The sequence below is a fragment of the Marmota flaviventris genome, chromosome 8 (genome assembly GCF_047511675.1).
Source record: "Marmota flaviventris isolate mMarFla1 chromosome 8, mMarFla1.hap1, whole genome shotgun sequence".
Classification (NCBI taxonomy): domain Eukaryota; kingdom Metazoa; phylum Chordata; class Mammalia; order Rodentia; family Sciuridae; genus Marmota; species Marmota flaviventris.
This window is the reverse complement of record NC_092505.1, coordinates 13,935,703-13,956,794: the sequence shown is the minus strand read 5'-3', so window position 1 is coordinate 13,956,794 and position 21,092 is coordinate 13,935,703. Positions and strand designations below refer to the sequence as shown.

Below are 21,092 nucleotides of genomic sequence, written 5' to 3'. Positions count from 1 at the left end.
AAAATGCAAAATAAGTGCACATACAAATTCATTTCAAAAGAACTGGTGTTACTTCCAGAGTACCTATGGGAGTTTTTAAAATTATGCATTTCTTATATCTATATCCATAATCAGTTACGGATTATGCCTATCTCATTTTATCCATTGTCAGAGTTATGGATATAGATATATGGAAACACATCTCACACTCAGCAGAAATCCTCGAAAATCTGCAGCAAGCATATCCTTTTCCTCCCAGCAAAGTCCTTAAAGTATTTTCTTGGATCACGCCACAGTCTCTTTTCTCTGAGTTCGTCTCTGATGACAAGTAAGGATACTTGTGAAAGAGGATTTCCCCTTAGTTCTTGACTTTTTCTTTAGTTTTTTCTGATTCTTGAGTGAGATTCCCAGTTCTTCCATGATGGCATTGAAAGAGAGACACTAGAGAACATGAAATAAAATAAAGCATCAGTTGAATGGCGCGCTCTTCCATGCTGTGTCCACCTGTCTCTTGCCTACAGTTTCATGAACACAAGATACTGGTCTTAAGGCAACCCAGTCACAACTGGCCCATCCCATCACCTCCTCCTCCACCCACGGGCCACCCACCTTTTCTACTTAAGGAAACTGAGGCAGCAAGTTAGCTGGGCAAACTTTACAGGTCCTTTCACAAATGCAGCAGAACTACCCAGTTAGAGAAAACTCAAGGCTCTCAACTTACCTTTGCTGAGACACCAAAATAGAGTTAAATTAAGGCATTTCCCCCATTGAGATGATCCAAACATGATAGGTTTATCAAGGCATACGGACACTTCAGTAATGCTATAGAAAATGAACAAACCTTCTCTACACCAAGGCTTTGTTTTTTTCTCCCATGAAACCTTACTTTGTTCCTAAAATAAAATCTAAGTCTTGATGACTTTCCTTTCTGATAAAAAAAAGAAAAAAAAAACAATTTTAAATTGTATATTTTCTCCAAAAAAATATAAAAAAAAACAGAGATTCTGGCAGTAGCAATGATACAGCTGTGGTTGAAATGGAAAATAATGTGGTTTGAAATGCACAGCAAAAATGATGACATGATACAAAAGAAAATGGGATTATGATTATAAAATGTTGTACATATGCAGATGATATATATCTACATCAAGATATGTATCTCCATTGCAATTACATTATATATATGCACATGCACAGTACATAAATGGCCCAATAAAGCATAATTTGCTGTCATTTCTTCTAGCCAAGATAAGATTTTTGACTGATAAATTCCTGCTTATAGAGATTTCTATAAAGCAGTTTTCTTTTTGATGAGGTTGCTCTTAAAACATCCTCTAGCAAGATAAGTCTGCACAGAAGGTCAACAATGGCATGGTTCCACTTATACAATGTTTTTAAAATAGTTGAACTCAAGGAAACAGAAAGTAGAATCGTGGTGGCCAGGGGTTGGAGGAGAGGGAAATGGGGCCAGTCACTATTCAATGGGGTACAGTTTCAGCTACGCAAAATGAGCAAGTTCCAGATATCTGCTGAACAACTTGTGCCTGTAGATAACAACACTCTGAGTTTGCTAAGAGGGTAGAGCTCAAATTATAAAAAGAGAATCTAAAAATCAAAGCTTTTGACAGAGAAGATGGTGGAAGGGCAAACATCACTCCTTTGCCACTAGCTTGCAACATGAAATTGGTGACAGTCAGATGACAACATTCCAGTGGATAACTGCTCTAGCCTGCAAGTACCTTATTGGAAGAAACTGGTGTCCCATTTGTGAAGTTCTGAATGTCTAATGTGGTCCTTGAATATCAACATGCAACATGAGTTTTTGAACATTTATATTCAATTTTGTCTTAAAAAGAACTTTCTGGAGCTAAGTAGTAGTTTTTAAATTTTTCGACTATTTAAAAATGAGATTATAAATATAGGTTTTAGGCATGTACTTCTTAAAAACTAGCTGTTTGTATAAGTCTTTTTTGTCTCTTTTAAGCATGTGTGTATAGGATTTGAACTTCATTTTCATTTTCCTATGAGAAATGAAAATTCAGGTTGTGCATGCTAATTTTCTTTCAAATAGTAAATTATGACTTTAGGAAATTGAGAGATGTGTCACCTCACACAAAGAAAAAAATCAGCAGAATGTTTTCTATTAATTATACTTTAGGAATGGTATAGCAGACATATAAAAATGAAATATATTGACTTTTTAACATTATGCCGTGTAAAATTTTGTGTTTAAGATCAAATGTGTATTTTAAAGTGTCCTTGTGATAGTGTTATATTAGGGTTTTGCAAACTTTGCTAAGAAATTTATTTTAATGAAAGGATTTTTTTCGGGGTGAGGTGTAGGACATTTCTGTTTTTAGAAAGATTATCACAATGAGAGAAAGGATGAAGAAAAGAAAAGTTACCAGGGAATTTATAAACATTATTATACTTATACCACACAATGACCTTATAAAGGAGTTATAAGGGGACATATTTATATTTTATATATATATTTATATATATATATAAAATATATATATATATATATATATATATATATAAATATATATATATATAATATACATTTTATAAGTTAGAGATATTTAGCATCTTACCAAAGATAAAAAGTCTGCATTTGAACTCAGTCCATTTGGACTGCCTCAAACCAGTGACTTTCACTGGTAATCATCTACAGATTGATTCTTAAGTCTTCTTATTCTTATTATTAAATCACCCTAGATAACTTTTGTAAATTCTTTTCCCATAAAACATATATTAAGAAATTGCAATCTTTCTGTTTTATTTCATCTCTCAGGTGTTTGAATTTAGACATTTCATTTTATTTGACATCAAAACAACCAAAATGAACCTCTATATGTGGCTTGCTCTTCAGGCACGAAGAGGAAAGGATTGATTGAGAACTCTCTTCCCTATTTTAGGAGAGAGATGATCATAGACCTTATTCTAACCATATGTTTCAGTTAAGTTAAAAGGAAAATCTTCCCCCATATTTGAGATTGTCTTAAAACACAATAAACAACTCTATTCTTTTGATTAGAGTATTTCTTTCTTTCTTCTGGTGTGAGAATGGATAGAATTATAGTTTTATAGGTAGTCTGGTTTCTCCGACTTTGGTCAAAAACAATGATTTCTCTTTGATTCTTACTTTGTCTCAAACTGTCAAAAAGAAAATGGCAAGATGTTGGGGCTGACCTTTCTGCTTCCAAGCTTTTGCTGTAGTCACAAGGAAAGATGACCTTTAAGGTCCCTGCCAGCCTGAGCTCAAATAAACCACTCACTCTTGTATCTACAGGAAATGAAATGGTGAAGGTCATCTCTCAGCCCAGAGTGGCATCTCTCAAGGTGACATGGAAGGGGCTCATGTTCATTAATTACTCTGCCTTTTATAATCTCAGAATTAGAGATATGTATAGCATATAAAGATTGAGTTTCTAAATCAGAATCAAAATTACTGTAGCTTTCTAGAGCTTCTATTTTGGGGCTTGGGTTTTTATAAACTTCCTCATACTCACAGAGTCATAGAAACATTATTTTTAAATATGATGGCTTAAATTTCTAGAATCTAATTTTATCAGAAATCATCAAACATAAGGACATTCAGCTAGCTGCCTTACTCTAGAATTAGCGTGATTGGATGTAGAATATCCTAGTAGTATCCTTTGAGGCTTTGCAGCCTGGAAATGTCCCTAGTTTCCTGGTCCTCGGTCCTTCTATTTGTCTCTTGTGGATGGTACACACATTTTTAATGGATCTATATGTGGACATTAATAAAAGCTTGTAATTGGTCCTTGGCATCAGAATGCTGGCGTTTAAGGTTTAGCTATACTCATGCTAGCTGGGTTTTACTAGATAAGGTGTTTATTTTCTCTTTGACTCTGTTTCCTTATCTATAAAACGGGACAATAGTAGAATCCTTTTCATAGAGCTATTATGAAAATTCAACACACTTATGTATGTGAAATGTTGTCCAATACCTGGCATACGGAAGTTTTTAAAATAAAATTTTTGCTTTAAAATAAAAATGTTGTTACCACATTGAAAATATTTTAACTCTAGGGCACTCACATTGTTTTTATAGTGGTGGGGAAACAATAAATAGGTTGATGCTTCTTTAATTGGAGCCATTTTATGCCTTTCTATTCAACTGTTCCTTTGGGTTGTTTGTATCAGGGTTTTAGTTAAAACAGATCCTATACACACTTAGAATATAACTTTTCAATGTTTATTCTTACTTCCCCCCCCCAATTCATAGCATGTTTCAGTAGTTATGTAGGAAATGTCATTATGACTTATTCTTCATGAAGAATAGGTACTCAAACATGAGATGGGGGTGAAAACCAGCTACAGTCCCTTGCCATTTAAAACACTCACATGCATATGTGTGAACACATTCATACAAAATGTCTAGGATGAGAAATCCAAAAGAAGAATCCATTTGCAAATTAATTTATAGTAATATAATATGACACTGCCATTTTTGTTGCTCCCGACAGTATTCAAAGATAAAGTGTGTTTGGGAGGGTGTTGTGAGAAAGAGAAAGGGGGAGAGGTGAAGAAACTTCTTTCTTAGAGGAAAGGAAACCAAGAAACAGATATTAGTCTAGCTGAGACTGCCACAGAAACTTCCTCTAGAACAGCAACTTTCCTGGTTTTGAAAGAAGAAAGATTTGCTTGTGTGTTTTGGTTTTTGCAGAATGTCATTCCTTTTCTCTGCTTCCTGGGTGCCTGAGGTGTTCCTCATGAATCCCTTTCCTTCTCTTCTCCTGTCTTTTGATTTCCTTTACCTTCCCTGTTTCATAACTGCTGACTTCATGAAAGCTCCTTTGGATTAACCCACAGTATTTGGTTTCTTGGTGCTAGTGTAAGCCTGAAAATAAATTATACAATTTCCTTCTTTTTTCAAATGTTTCTTGGAAGGGGTAGGAGGTACCAACAAAGCTGTTTTTATTTTGCTCCTAAAATACACTGCCTCAGAAGGAAATGGTCCAGGTTAAGGGAACTTTTTTTTTTTTTTTTAAGTGATAGGAATTGTTCTGTATTACAATTGATTCGTGTTTTGCTGCATTCAAGGAATTAGACCATTTGAGTTTGGCTTTATACTGGTTGAACTGGCATTAGATTGTGTATGTCAGGCTGATTTTTTATTGTAAATTTAGTATCTGTACATTTATTGGTACATATACATGAACACTTAGAAGAACCAACATTTTGTTCCAGCAATTTTTTTTTTGAGTTCTGTCTTAGCCAATATTGTATAGTTTTTCACTTAAATTATTAGGCTCCTTATATTCAAAGACATGTGAAGTGCTCTGTGACTTATTTAAAAAGTTTTACATTATACACGGAAGAAAAGGATGTTGGTAATATTATTGTCATTTTATAGATATAAAAATCTGTCATTGTATGTGTAGACTTGCTACAGTTTAAAAGCAAACTGAGACTTAAAGTCATTTTGTAAAGACAATTTTCAGTAAAATATGGAATATCAAGGTGATATATTTCTGAGAAATAATGGAACTATTATTATTATTACTTTGGCTTGGTCAAACTACTGTCAAAGTTCTGTGGAGGCAATGTTGTTAATTTTTTTTTTTAATAAGAAGGACTATGTGTTTACATTCTTAACATATATATATATATATATATATATATATATATATATATATATATATATATATATATTTATCCTCAGGCAGAAAACATTTTAAGGAACAGGGTCAGAAGAATCCTAATTATGTGTTTGTTGCCTTGAGGCTTTGGAAAGTCGGTTACCTATCCGCACAATTTCTATTCTTTGCAGGATGCTTGATGATCTGAAAGCAGAGTCCACACTTCTATCACCATTAATAATTATGTGAATGTGGTAGAGGAAGATTTCTTGGAATTATTGTATATGCACTATCTGTGTGTGAAGTTTTTGCATTCCAGAACTGAGGATTTGGGCTGCTTTTGCTCTGGTTTTATCCATTTTCTGAGTTCATTTGAATGCACAGACCATCTTTCATGTAACCATCCTTGGAATTTTTGAAAAGCAGATCAGAAAGGTTGAATGTTGATCACTGTATTAGTTTCTAGAATAGTGGTTGTTGATCTGTGCCTGAAAATGAGGAAAACTATTCTTATCTCCAGGGTCTACACTGAGAATTTTAGCTTGGAACAAATCTAGATACTGTAATGTAACTGCATAATGTGATCACCAATGCTTATGCTGACTTGTGGCCCCGAGTCCCTCTTTGTCCAGCCAAGTTCCCTGCACTGTTGATGCTTTAAATTGGCTTCTGAAAGCCCTATTCTTCCCATTCTTTGACTGTATCCTGTAAACTCCACTAGCTCAGTTTTTCTCCTTAGCCCCTTTAACATCATATTTCACCACCTATATGTCCTTTCTTCTCCCCTATTTCATCTTTGTTCATAGCCATGGAAACTAATGCCAATACCCTTACCTTCTCAGATCCTTCAATAAAGCCTCTCTCTCTGCAGGAATGCATTGCCTAAAATTTTTGTTCTTCTATCTGAGCTCTCAAACCACAAAAATTTACCTCTGGGATCTAGAGGTAACCTGATGACATGGGATTCACAAAGATCTTCTTTCTGGCTTATCTTTATTTAAAGGTTGCATTTAGAAAACTTATACTCCTATTAAAATAGATTTTGTGGAATGGCATGCATAATTCACATTAATTTTTTTTTTTATTTTTTAAGAGAATTTTAAAGAAATTTTGTACATAAGATGAATGCCCAGGGCTCTGAACTGATCTTTCTTTTGGATAAGGCTATGTAAGTTCATTCTCTTCTAACATTGGGAATAATTTCATGGCCTTTGAGAAGAGGAATTAATACTGAGGCAATGTAACATTTTGATATTAATTCATGTGCTTGTGAATCTTAACCTTTTTTCCCACTTTTAAAATTATAGCAAGAGCTTTTATATACATTGTCCTTAGGGTAATGATGCTATAGAAAAAAAAAGAGTCAAATTGGCAGCTTTGAGATCTTAAGTAGACTTCTATGGATCTACAGAAGACAGTGAAGTCTTTGAACCTATTAATTACAATAGCCATGTGTGTGAAGATGCTTTGAATTATAAAAAATTGATATTAAATATTCAATTTAAGGCCTTTAGGGTTGAAGATGGTGTGTGAAGATAAAAATTGTTTTGTGTCTGCTCTCAAGGAGAAAAGTGCAATAGGTGATGGAAGAATTTTGCCCTAACTGCTGGGAATACCAGAGAAGAGCCCCTCACCTGCCATTTGGAACCTGCAGGGTCAAATTTCCATAGAACGGGATCAGACAAACAGCTGATAGGTGTGGGCACCTGAGAACACAGAAAAATTGTGCCCCCTTTATGTCATATGCTTTGAGCATAGGCACTCACTCAAGCGGGGAAATGTCATTAGGGTCTGTCACCAGGCAGGCCAAAGTCTCCCATGGCTTCTGAAGGGCACTCAGGAGCAGCTGAAAGTTTTCCTTGGCTCTTGCTAATTAGAGATAAGCTTTTTGAATTAGAACAAATGATTTATTCCATGAAATATCTAGATCCTGCAATTGAAAGCTATGTTTTTTCAAATTTTTTGTTTGTGCTACAAATTTGCAAAGATAACTGAACTCAAGAGCTAAAAGCTTGACTCATCTCTAGGTTGAAAGCAGTTTATATAAAAACTCTGATGCCTAATCATGGGGAGAAAGTGGTGGTGGTGGGGGGGCAAAACAATGGAAATAAATGCAGGTTGCTATTTTCCTTGGGTCTATAGTAGAAACTCAGATTTATTTTTCAGAATACAGACTTACTGTGTGCCTAGTTCCACATATTTCTCCTTCATGGATTGTATATAATGAGTTCTACAGCTTCAGATAGTTCCCTATGAACATGTCTCATTATTGGTGTTGTTGTGTGTTTTAGACTAATCTATAGGTTTATTGAGATACAAAACAGATCCACTTCTGCAGCCATCACTGTTTGTAATGATTTGCTCATGACAGATGGGATAGGAACCCATCATCCCTCAATGCTGTGTTGGCCAGTTGGGACAGTTTTCTATCTAACATGTTGTCCTCCTACCTTGAAGAGCTGGCAATGCAAAGTAATTCTGCTCATCACAATAAGTATTTAGTGAACAAGGGTAATACACAATCATATCAAAATATACAAACAAAAAACTTTTTTATTTTTTGCTGCTTCTATAATTTTATTTCCTTCCCATTTTCTACTAGATTTCAAAAATGTTATGATTGGAAGACAATTTCACGTGTAACCTCTTCATTCTGTCCATGAGGAAACCAAGATCGAAGGGAGTAAAATGATGTGTTCAAAGACATAAAGCCCAGCACCTGTGTAGGGAGCTGAATTTTCTTGGCTTTTAATTTCCAAGTCACCTATCTATTGGACTACACACATTTTCAAGAGTCTGTTTTATCAAAACACTGTCAATTTAAATGTTGGAAAAGTTATTTCTAAATGGATGGCAAGTGCTTCTTGGCTTGTCTGATAATTAATAAATGTTTGGGTTTGTAGGCAAAGGAAAATACTTTTTGCACAATTACAAAAATAACCTAGACTTCTGCTTATCACTAAAGAAGTTGATCGGACTACAGAAGAAACACAGCTGAAGACATAAATAGCTGAAAATGTGCCAAATTTGGGTTGATTACTTCTGAACAGCCCTCTCTTAGTTCTTGTGGCTGGTAAAGACAGAGTGATCAGGGAAGCCTCTTTTTAGAAGCTGAAAATCTGACTATTTGAATATTTTAAGTCTGAGAATGATATTCAGTTGAAAAATTGGGCAGAAAGACAATTTTAGTTAAGTTATATTAAGATTTTTTTAATCATTAGGGGGAAACAGTAACTTCGTTCTATCACTCAGGTCTTATTATTTTTGTGTTTAGCTAGAGGTACACATTGTGACAAGGATGTGCATTGCTGTGTAGTTTGGTCCATTTAACTGTGTTTGGGCTGACAACATCAAAATCTGCATTTTGTGGGGTGGTGGAAACCATCCAGTGAATTACTTATTTTTGCAAATAGAAATTCTTTGAAAATTTAAGAATCTCATTCTCTGTAATATCAGTCTCCGTGGAGAGAATTTTGAAAGTAAAAAAAAAAAAAAGATTTTAATATGCTTGTGCATCTGGACATAAAATTCCATAACTGTAAGAAGCATAATGAGATGGCTCCTAAAGGCAAGTTAAAATTGCAGCATTGAGCCAGAATTTCTTATTATCTATAACAGTTAATTAATAATGCCATTTGGCACAGTTAGATATGCAGAATATAGTACAGAAAGAATGCTTTGCATTACTTTTGCTTTTAAAAGTTGCTCATGCTACCCAGAAAACAGACCTTGTACTATAAGGACCATGTGCTTGGACATTAATTGGGATTCATTGTAGTACTGCTTAGCCACAGATGGCTCATATGGATATGATATAATGCTAGCCAAATACAATGAGGTATTTGGAAATCAGCTTCCTTGGATAGTTGCATAATCATACAATCCAGCTAATTTTCTTAAAGGCAAGATCCCTAGCCACTGAATGTTTCTTAGGTAGTTCCAATTTTGCTAGAAAAACTTTAAAATAATTCAGTTTATAATGCTAATGTAAAACAAATAACACAAAAAGCTGTATTTTCCCCTTTTACCAGATTAGGTTAGAGACAGATTATTAGGAAATGAATTAAGCAAGATCATGTGATTCATTGTTATAGATGCATTTGTTCAATCTTATAATACCTCTCTGCACTCTTCCTGACCTCAAACAATAAACTTCTATTTAACAAAACCTTACCATGACCAGCTAATTTGAAGTAAAATTGCCATATTCAAGATAGCTTTAAAGAAAACTAATGTCTGGTAGTATTTTTTAAAATTTTATTTTAATATAGGAGATTGAAGCTGGGATGCTTTACCACTGAGCAAAATCCCCAGTCCTTTTTATTTTTTTGAGACAGGGTCTTGTTACATTGTTGATGCTGGCCTGAAACTTGTGATCCTCTGGCTTCAGCTTCCCAAGTTGCTGGGATTACATGCATGGGCCACTGCACTGGGCTTACTCTTGCATTTAGGTAAAGCAACTCTACTTAGAATTCTTGGAAAAAAACTCAGGTTTGAAAAGCTACTTTAAAACTCCTAGTATTTGGGCTGGGGATGTGGCTCAAGCGGTAGCACGCTCGCCTGACATGTGTGCGGCCCGGGTTCGATCCTCAGCACCACATACAAACAAAGATGTTGTGTCCGCCGAAAATTAAAAAATAAATATTAAAATTCTCTCTCTCTCTCTAAAAAAAAAATAGTTCTTTAAAAAAAAAAACTCCTAGTATTAAAATACTTGTTTTTCTTTTCTTTTTCTTTTTTCTTTTTTTTTGGTATAGGAAATTGAACCCAGAGGCTGTTCACCACTGACCCACATCCCCAGCCCTTTTCCATATTTTGTTTAGAGACAGGATCTTGCTGAGTTGCTTAGAGCCTTGCTAAGTTGCTGAGGCTGGCTTTGAACTAGAGATCCTCCTGACCCAGCCTCCCAAGCTCCTGGGAGTACAGGCATGCACCTGTACTGAGTCTGGCTAAAAATAATTTTAAGAAAGACTTAACATATATAAAGACCTAATTTTGGAAGAAATTGCTATACTTAAGCCAGTTTTCATGAAAATAATGTATGCAGTTGATTTCGCTAATTACTAATTTTATGCCTTTCAGGCTTTATTTAAAGATTGTAGATGCCTAACCTACACATATTGAAGAGAAACGTCTGGAGCTAGAACCTATAAACTCTAAATTGTTTCCCTGAGTGTTTCTGATTTATGCTTAAGCATGAGAATTAATGATGCAACACAGAGTTCGAAAGTTTTTGTTCTAAATTTCACTTGAAATACAATGAATCCTGCAGGGGTCATTGTGGTCTGAATAGTCATTCACATGATAGTATAAACTAGTTGTCTGAGAGGAATGAAAAAAGGAGAAAGAAGAAAGTGTAAAGAACCTAAGAGAATATAGAGAGAGCAATGATCGATATACTTGATAATGTTGAGTAGAGCCAGCTCTATGCTTAATAACTAAATGTGGAGATTATCAAATTGAATATTATAAAATTTTTAATCTCAAAAATATGCAATTTCTTCCTGAATTATGCATGTGAAGGATCCATTGAATTTTGAATGCTAAATATGTGTTATATATATTAGTTGGAGTTAGTGCTTCTACCTTTGGAATCAATACATTAATAAAGGGATGGGGATGTGGCTCAAGCGGTAGCACGCTGGGTTCGATCCTCAGCACCACATACAAATAAAATAAAGATGTTGTGTCCACCAAAAACTGAAAAATAAATATTAAAACATATTCTCTCTCTTTTTTAAAAAAATACATTAGTAAACATCAGTGATTTATTGAGTTTATTAATCAATTTATTTATTGATTATTGGGCATGCACAAATTTGTACTTAAATGATTTGTCTGCAACCCTCCTGCATGTTAAAATCAACTGGACATCTAAAAAAACTACTATTATCCTGCCTCAACTCCCAGACTAATTAAATCAGTTTCTAGAAACGAGGTCAAGTGCTTCCACTACGGATTCTCATGTCCATCAATTTGGGTCCTTTTCTTGTGTGTAATGGCCTTACCATTGATTTTGAATACCTACATAGGGAAATTAATCTTTTTTGGTAGTAGGGTTTGAATCCAGGGGCGCTTTACCATTGATCTGCATCTCAAGACCTTTTTATTTTTTATTTTGAGACAGAGTTTTGCTAAGTTGATGAGGGCTTCACTAAGTTGCTGAGGCTGGCCTTGAATTTGAAATTCTCCTGCCTCAGTCTCCCATGTTGCTGGGATCACAGGTGTGTGCCATGTACCCATCAGGGAAAGTAACCTTACAGAGCTTGGATCTGAACATTAGTAAATATGTTTTCTAAATCTGGCTCTGTTTTAAGATTCTTGATACATTTCCCTTCTTGCTCATGTGACCAAAGAGAAATACCTAATATTTTAAGTAGGAACCCACATTTATTAACCAATATTTATTAGCAGTACTTTTATAAGCGGTTTCATTTTCTCTATCATGATATCATTTCATTTAATTCTCATGGTAAATGTGTAAAGCCAATAACATTGCCTTAAGTTTAGGAATTTGAGAAGTTAAACCCTTACTCCAAGTAATTGTTATATTGAGTGATTATGATGTGCTACATGCCATGCAAGAGGTTTTACATATTACCACAGAGTGAGATCCATATTATCATACCCATGTTCCCTAGTGGATCATCTCTAGAACACTGGTCTATCAAGATGCTCTGGGGAAAGATATTCTATGATTTAATAGAGAAGATATTCTGTGATCTATTAGGCTTAGTCGATGCTGAATAGTTTTCTACCTTTCTGGAAATTCATGATCCATGACGGAATATTAAACATACTGAGATATGCAGTAAAGAAATGTTTAGTGGGATACTCTATGGGTCACTTAACCATGAACATCTCATTTGAGAAACACATGACATTGAAAAAAAAACCCTTTTAAAACAACCTTATGTTCTAGAAATGATGTCTCAGTGTTGCATATTAGGAAAATAAGATTCTAAGAAGTTCAGTAACTTACCTATAGTCAATCCACATGTGATCATGCTTGAACCTAAGTATGACTAGTTTTTATAACATTCTCTCCTGATTCTAATATCTATGACTCTAGGTCAAGGACTCCAATATCTTTTAATAAAGCTGAATTAAAATTGCTGAAAGGGTCAAATGTAATGCTCAATTTAAAAACATTTGAAAACCATAGAAGAGTATTATATATCAGAATCAGACAGTATACAGTTAAAACTATTATGCAAATATTAATTTTTGAAAGAGATTATTTCGTTATCCAAATCTCTGACTCAAACTTTTAAATGGGGTCTCTGTAGAAAGGCAAGCACTGTTACTCATCATTATCTGTTTCATCAATCACTTATAAACTTTTTGGCAGTGTTTTTGGTACATTAAATAGTTCTTGGAGAAATACTTCAGTGGTTAGAACAGTGTTATGTTTATCCCCACATTTGATTCTGTTGATTATGAAAATGTGAATTTTGACCTGAGACAAATGGTTAAGTTACTTGTATTTCAATAGCGGCAAGTAAACTGTAGTGGGCTTTATAGACACTTTCTTAAAAGTACATTTATTTCAAGGAAGAGGAAACGCTGAGAAACAATCAGGGCAAGAATCAACTTTTCTGAACGCGCTTTGCTGGAGAAATATAGGATTGATTGGAGAGAGATGTGATTCAAAAATTGGAGCCACTTAGAACAGAGCAGGAAAAAGACAATGCAATGTGACTGCACAGGTGGCGTCTCTGCCTCTGAGGAATATATTTTAGAGGATCACTGGATGTGTCAAGAGGTAACTCCCCTAAGGACAACAAAGACCAACCGATCCCATATTGAGGGAAGATGAAAGGCATCTTCAATTCCCCTCCTCACTGTGAAGGAGAAAAAAGCCCAGAGGGACCAGCAGACATTCTCTGTCACAACAAATTAAGTATGCAATTGGCTTTCTGTGTCACCAACGTGCGTTAGTGTGGGAATTATTTACAGCACTTTGAATGCAGGTGGAAAATAAATCTACGGAGATCTGTAACTAATGTGTATGGAAATTCTTTCCTCTATTTATTTTCTCCTCTTTGCCCTTCTCTCCAATATGCTTTGAATGAATTAATAATGGTGCTGGATCCAAAGAAATGAGTGTGAAGTAGCAATGCTCAGAAAAGGTACAACTGTTCTATCCTGGGTGAATGTGGAGAACGTGGACAGCATCTCATGCAAAGATGTTCATCAATGAGGGTGAATGAGCAGTAGATACGAGATGTATGAATTGGTTTCCAGCTCAGGACTTGATTTAGATCTTCAAAAAAATGATATATGGTCTTAAAGACTCTAAAGCTACAGAAGATTGCTAAACTCTACAAGAAAATGCTAAGAGCATGGTGTTACTGTATTTCTTCCTAGGGATTGTTCTTGACCATGTTGCACATCTGCTAGTGACCAACATAGGCAATGCTCTTCTGCATTGACACTAGAGGTTCATGTTCAACCATGATTCTCTGGGTCATGGATTTTTTTTAAAAAATGTTTTTATTAGTACATTATAGTTACACATCATAGTGGGGTTTGTTTTGACGCATTCATACATGCAAGAAATGTAATCTATTCCATTTCAATCCCCAGTACTTCCACTTTCCTTCCCCTCCTCTCTCCCCCTGCTTCTCTTCCTCCACTCTATTTATTTATTGTTTTTTCCTGATTGGTGCTTTATAGATATTCATAAGGGTGAGACTCACTGTGGCATATTCATTCATGTGCATAGTATAATTTGGTCAATTTCATTCTGCAGTTCCTTCTCTTTTCTATCCCTCCTCCCTCCCACTCAATCTTCCTCCTCTCCTCTACCAAGGTCCCTTTTATTTTCCTGGGATATCCGTCCCCCCACCTCCATTTTTAATTCTTTGGTTCTCTTTAGCTTCCACATATGAGAGAAAACATTGGACTTTGCCTTTCTTATATAGTCATCTGCTGCTCGACAAAGGTGCCAAAAACATACATTGAAGAAAAGATAAATTTTTAAACAACTGGTCTTGGGAAAACTACCCATATGTAGAAGAATGAAACTAGAACCCAATCTCTCACCCTGCACAAAAGTCAACTCAGAGTGGATCAAAGACCAGAAAATAGGCCAGAAAATTTACAACTGCTAGAATAAAACAGATTCAACACGCCAACCTATTGGTATGTGTACCATCTTGCTTAACGAGACCCCTAAAGCTCAAGACATAAAACCAAAAATCAATAACTGGGATAGCATCAAATTAAAACCCTTCTGTACTGCAAAGGAAGTAATTAAGAGTGTGAAGAGAGAACCTACAAAATTGGAGAAGATCTTTGTCGGATACTCTTCTGACAGGGCATTAATATTCAGAATATGGAAAGAACCCCCAAACACACAAAAACCCCAAATAACCCAATCAATAGATTATTATAATTTTTGAATCTTTAAAATCTAAGATTCATATGAGTCTTCTTGTAAATAACATATTTTAAATAGTGGAATCAATTTGAATAAAAAATTAACATTGTTATGGAATTACATGTGTACTTATTGAAAAGACAAGAGTTTCCGGAAATGTGAAATATGTGATTCTAAAGAACACGGGGGACAGGGAGAGGGAAAGAGGAGGGGAAAAAGAGTTCACCAAGATGAAAGGAGTCTGCAGAATCAGCATTTAGTGTTCATGCTTTTCCCTGTTGAAAGTCTGAATCTTCTTTTTCATGAGAAAAGAGTCATTTATTTTTGATGCATGGGATAGAGCAAAGATGATTGTTTTGCATGAAGTAGATTCCTGTATATGCACTTATGTAGGAGTCTGTACAGTCCTGATGTGGCCCCACCTCTACATACAGTGCACATCTGCATTGAAATCAATAGAATCCTGTCCACATGTATGTTGCTAACATGGGGATAGGGAGTTAGGGTTATTCATGCTTGGTTAGACACAGACAAAAATCAACAACAATTAGGAGTCATGGTTTCTACTGGGCACACTTTTTTTTTTTTTTTAAACCGATTACACAGTATGAATTGAGGACTGTGTCCGAATCCCTTTTTCCTCTCGAATTAATTTGCCACATTCTAAATCCGTAGATAAAGTAGTTCCAGAAGTGGAGTTGGTAGGATGGGTTTGCTTACACTGCAGTCCATAAAAGAAACAAAAAGCCTTGCATGCAAAAGAAATGAGAAAAAAATATAAAAAATGAATAAATCAAAAGCAAAAATGAATGTTTAAATGAAAATTAAAATCAAATCAAGCTGGCAATTATGAGAAGCACATTAAAGCATAATATATACAAGCTTTTGTTTTTTAAATTAGTTGCATAAAACAAGACACCTCAAGAGCAAATTGAAAGTTAAAACAAAGCAGATCAGTCCATTTTCCCTTTTTAATTAAAGATAGTTTTCCATAATGTGGTCCAGGAAAGGGGTACTCAATATTTTCATTGTTTCTTTGTGATTCTGGGGAAGATTTTCACGACCAGACCTGTTATAATGAATCATCTCCAGTTCCTGGTGCTTAAGGAGAGCTTCCACTTAAAGGAAGTGGGTCTAGTATCAGATTATTCATCAGAACCAGCTATATAATTTTCAGGGCCAGTGAAAATGAAAATATGTGACTCCTTGTTAAAAAATGATTAAGAATTTCAAGATAGATATGGCGGAGCATTAAAATGGCTCTGTTATTAAAAGTTCATACTCTTGAAATTCGAGCAACATCTTTAAATTAATTAGGTGGCCTAATACACTATAGTGGCTGTGAGTTTTGCATTTCATTTTTTTCTAGTATGCTTATGAAGGAATAATGAAACCACAAGCATCTTTTCTGTAGGGATTAAGTTTATGATATGAATTCCTTTAAAAATAAAATAGGTAAAAATAGTTCATCATTGAAATCATCCTGTAATCCTAAATGCAATTTGGAAAATAAAGCTTCAAATATACTTAATTGTCATTTTGTGTTGTTGATCATATTACTGGCAAAAAATTGAATTATCCTGTTATAAATCATACCTTGATGGAAGTAAAAGCTCAGTTTCAAAATACTACCTTTATGTTGTCACGTAAATTGTTTTGCATGAGTACAAGTGCTCAGAATCTCCACTGAAGGGCTGGTAACACTTCTCTCAAGTATCTTTTCCCCTTTTGGATTTCTCTTTCCTTACCCTACCTGTAGTTTCTATCTTAAGAGCACAAAACTGTTCAAGAAATTAACTGACTTTGGAATTTCTGCACTGTCATTGGAAATAGTGCTAATTTGAGTTAGTGTTGAGGCCCTTCCTTACTTCCTTTCTTCTTCTTCTTTTTTTTTTTTTTTGTTAATAAATGATGAAGTTAAGGTGCCAGCAGCACCTGGCAGGTATTCAACATCTCTCTGTTCTAACTCAAAAATGGCTCTTCTGGGCATCCAATTCAATAGACTGTTACAAAAAGGGCAAACCTCCTTGAAACTTCAAACTTAAGACAGATAATTCCAACTAAAAAACCATCCCGTTTTAGAAAGAGATGACTCACCTGTTCAATATCATTGTTCTTGCGTGATTTGTATATAAATTCTCCAATGGCTACAAATACAGAAAGGACCAGTCCAGCAGCCAGGACAATGAAGATGCCCCCAATATTTTCTACTCCCAGAGCACTGGCCTCTTTGCTGTCTTCTTCAGGGCACCCATTTCCCCGCCACCATTTCTCTTTCATCATATGCAGCTTGCCCTCTTCTTGTAGTTGAAGAATAGCTATCGTAATTTTATCCCGGTAAGGAGACCCTGAAAGTGAAATCATTGGGATACTGGTCACCAAAAGGCCGAAGAAGAGGTTTTTTACTAACTTAGTGGTAAATAGATCATGGCTATTGTAAAAGCTGAATCCACAAATCATCTAGGCAAGGCAGGAAAGTGCAATCCCCTATTTTGGAGGTCCTAAAGAATGGGAAAGGGGAAAGCTGACATGTTGAGATTAACTCTGACCTGGACTATTTACTCCTTCTAAATAAAGAAAAGCTAAGCTAGGACTTCTGACATAATTCTGCTTCTGGGGAGTTCTCCATGAGTCTTATCATGTGTCAAGGGCTTTCATTGCCTAGATTCTTTCTACCTTTTCTAGGTTCTTGGTTCTCCTATATTGTGACTGAGTCTGTTCATTTCTTCTTCTTCCTAGCTAGATATGTTATATAGCTAGATATTTCCCGGCCTCCTTAAAGGTCATTGTGGCCATGTGACTGATTTTTAGCCAATGGGAGCTAACCTGATTTATGGATATTTCTAATCCTACATCATATGCCTTCCCAACATTCTCTTCTGTGCTCTCTCTCTCCCACCCCAAATACACGGCAGGAAGCAAAAGATTTCAAGTCACCAGGCATGGTGTAACTGCCAAATAGAAGGAACTTGGGTCCTAGGATGCCTGCATAAAGCAAAGCTTCTTTCTCAATTTGCATTAAATAACCACAAGGGTCAAGGAATAACCACTCACTGTGTAAGTCACAGAATATTGGTTATATTGGTTATAGCCGTTCATCCATACTGACTAATTTTCCTAGTAAGATAAACTTAAGAATAAATTTTAAATACTTTAAAGGTCCTACTAAATTCAATTAACTTTCAAAAATTTGCACAGATTTTTTTTTCATAATATTTATGCTCTATCTTTGAGTAATAATATTCTTAATGTTTAATTATGTAAGGGTTAGAAAGTACCAACATCTGCATCTTCTCAATACTGGATTCCTATGTTAATGCAAAGAAAGAGACACAGCAAGAGTCTTTTACTCAATTTTTCCTTGGATGGTAAGAATTTTTGTTAGCATTTCTCTTACTCAGTAGGAAAGTAGTACATACTGGCTTTCTCTGCTTACAGATTTTAAAGTCACTCTTGGTAGAAATCTTGAATCTGAAAGTATGAGTGAAACTAATAGTTACTGGCAGAGCCAAGAATCAAATTCAATTCTCCTTACTTCTTACTTCTTGGTGCTGTTTTCATCAAAGTGCTCCCACATCACTCCCCCACCCCCAAATATGCTTTTCCTCTTGTGGCATGGTTAAGTTTGAAAAGTGCTAACATTTGTAGCATTTGTCATTTCTTTTCTCCTAAGATTTTTAAAAGTAATGATTAGCACTCAAAATTGAGTTTAAAAGAAGAGCAAAATGCTTCAGAGGGAGATTATGTCTTGTCAATTAAGAGTATGGATTTTTGGTGAGAAAATGGGTCTTGAAAGCCACATTAAAAGATGTTGGCTGTTTGCTTAAACACCCCCAGAATAATGACCGATGTCAAAATTAGCACCATTAACATACCCACAGCATGTGAGCAATTAGGTGAACCAGGAGCACTTTGCTTCAAGGTACAGGAAAGTGCTTTGAAGGGTTCAAGAATGATTCGTACAGTGGTAGCTGCCACAGTGATCATAGCAGTATACACAGTGGGCACTCAATAAATGCTGACTGTCGCTCTCCTCTGCCTCCAGGCTGCACAGTACCCAAAACATTTCAGACAGATGGAGATACAATTTCTGTTTAAAGTTGGTCTCTAAGGAAGGCAATTTCCAGGCTCCTGGTAACCTGTTCAAACCTTAACTGCTCTCATTCTCCTGAAGCTTTATTTTAAATCCTTCAGGAGGCACATTTCCAGAGCTTCTGTCCCGAGAATCTTTAAGAAGTAAAGTTTTCAATTCTGTGTTGCAACTGGTACATCTTTGCCAGTCTCTCATTATTGGAGAGAGTGGAGCCTCAAGGGCTCAGTCAGGGTTGGGCCACAGGGTTTTGAGAGGTTTTGATATCTGTATGTATTTTAGTGTCAGTCTTTGATATTATTGCTTATATGGATTGAGTGACATTAGAAGTGACTTATTACAAGTCACTCGAAAAAAAAATGTATATGTGTACACACAGATCTTTCTGAATAGCAACTGATCTTTCTTAAAGAGTCAATTCATCATAGAAGGAACATCTCAAAAATTTATCCAACAGCTGCATTCCCAATGGATGTATTCTCTCTGAGGTCTGCCATCTGTTCCAATTATTCCTTCATTGTTCTTGGTTTAAAAGCATGACAGGTTTATAGCCGCTATGAAAAATTCCTGAAGTATATTTCTTTTCATCTTGGGAGGGAGGAAGCCTCTTTTAACTTTGGAATTTGTTATGGGTGAGGTTGGCAAAAAAGAGACTAATAGGTACCTTCAGATCTCTCCATAATTTATATATGTATATGTTATATATAAATATTATATCTCTATCTATCTATCTATCTATCTATCTATCTATCTATCTATCTATCTAAGAGTCAACCTCATTCATATGTAGGCACCCAGAGGTTTTCAATAGCATCTATCTAACTTTCCCACCCCTTGTTATCTAAAATTAGGTAGCAAAGCTTGATTAGGGAGGTAGGATATTGTTTTTAAAATAAAAAAAACTGCACAGTAACCTTTTAGTTTGTGGTTTGCCATCCCCCCAGAGTCCCATGAAAAACAGGTTGCTAAATTATAGCAGTTTTACTCTTGGGGGAAAAAAAAGCTACACTTCACTAGCAATACTGGTATTTTATCAAGAAAAGTTACTGGAAATTAAAGGCTAAAAAGGTAATGACAGATCCCCTAACCCAATTTGTTCTGCAGATTTTTGTAGAAGACATACATAAAGTTATTTCCCCCATACCATATATTTCTAACACCAGGTAGATATAAGGGAGTCAAATTGACTGTATATTCATTGTAAATGTTGAAGACAGTTGACCTTTACTTAGTTAATTCAACTAGTATTAATATAGTCTATACAGTTGAATAATAAGTTAAATGCAGGATACACAAGCCTTTTAAAAAATTAATTAGGTGCCAAATTAAAACTTTAAAAGATTTCACTGAAAATGTGGATTTGTTTTGTGTGGATAAATGAATTACATCTGACAAACTTTCTCTCAAATTCCCACATGTCTATGGCTGGCTGTCCAGAAGCCTCCTTCAGATAAGTTCTGTGTCTGTAATAGACTAGGGCTGCCAGGATTCCCTCCTATTTCTGCAAGCAAACAAGCTTTCCTCATTTAGGGAGAGACTTGGACTCAATAAGCATTTTAGTTGTGATCCCTGTCTAATGTTGAGAGTCCAACTGAACAATACCTTTCAAACAATAACTAAATAATACAAACTAGCAAATCAAATCTACCTTAGGCTCTCAATTATCTGGCTTGACTGCAATTAGGATTTCTTCTCATTGGATGAGCCCTGACTCCTTTCCATTAGAATGCTTATGAACAAAGTAACAGGACTCACTTGAGAGCAGTAGGTTACCTACCTATTCTACCACACCAGAATCTTTTACAATGCAGTTTTTCTATAGAGAGGGAAACAGCAGAAAAATATTCTGTTCATGTCTATGACTGTCACCCAGGAAGATGTTATATGGGTACATATTCTTACCAACTTATAATTTCCCTAGGGAAAATGGTGCTACAGAGTCAAACAACTGGAACATTTGGAGATTTTAGATAGTTATCATTGAATCTAGTTTATGCCTGAACAAATTATAATTATAAGGTAATCT

At 35.3% G+C, this 21,092-nt stretch overlaps 1 protein-coding gene across 9 annotated transcripts in view; it reads right to left on the bottom strand.

Moving 5' to 3' along the window:
* Nucleotides 1-264: 264 nt before the first annotated feature.
* The window catches only part of Grik1 (glutamate ionotropic receptor kainate type subunit 1), a 379,604-nt gene continuing 358,776 nt past the window's right edge, over nucleotides 265-21,092 (bottom strand). For 4 of the 9 annotated variants that reach the window (XM_027929137.3, XM_027929139.3, XM_027929141.2 and 1 more), the window contains 2 exons: nucleotides 17,074-17,324; nucleotides 265-420 (listed from right to left, as the gene is read on the bottom strand). In XM_027929137.3, coding sequence (XP_027784938.1) covers nucleotides 265-420; nucleotides 17,074-17,324 — 407 coding nt within the window. Of the gene's footprint in view, nucleotides 421-820; nucleotides 908-15,574; nucleotides 15,725-17,073; nucleotides 17,325-21,092 lie in introns of those variants that run through there. The other 5 variants (XM_027929138.3, XM_027929140.3, XM_071615796.1 and 2 more) reach the window with 2 other exon arrangements.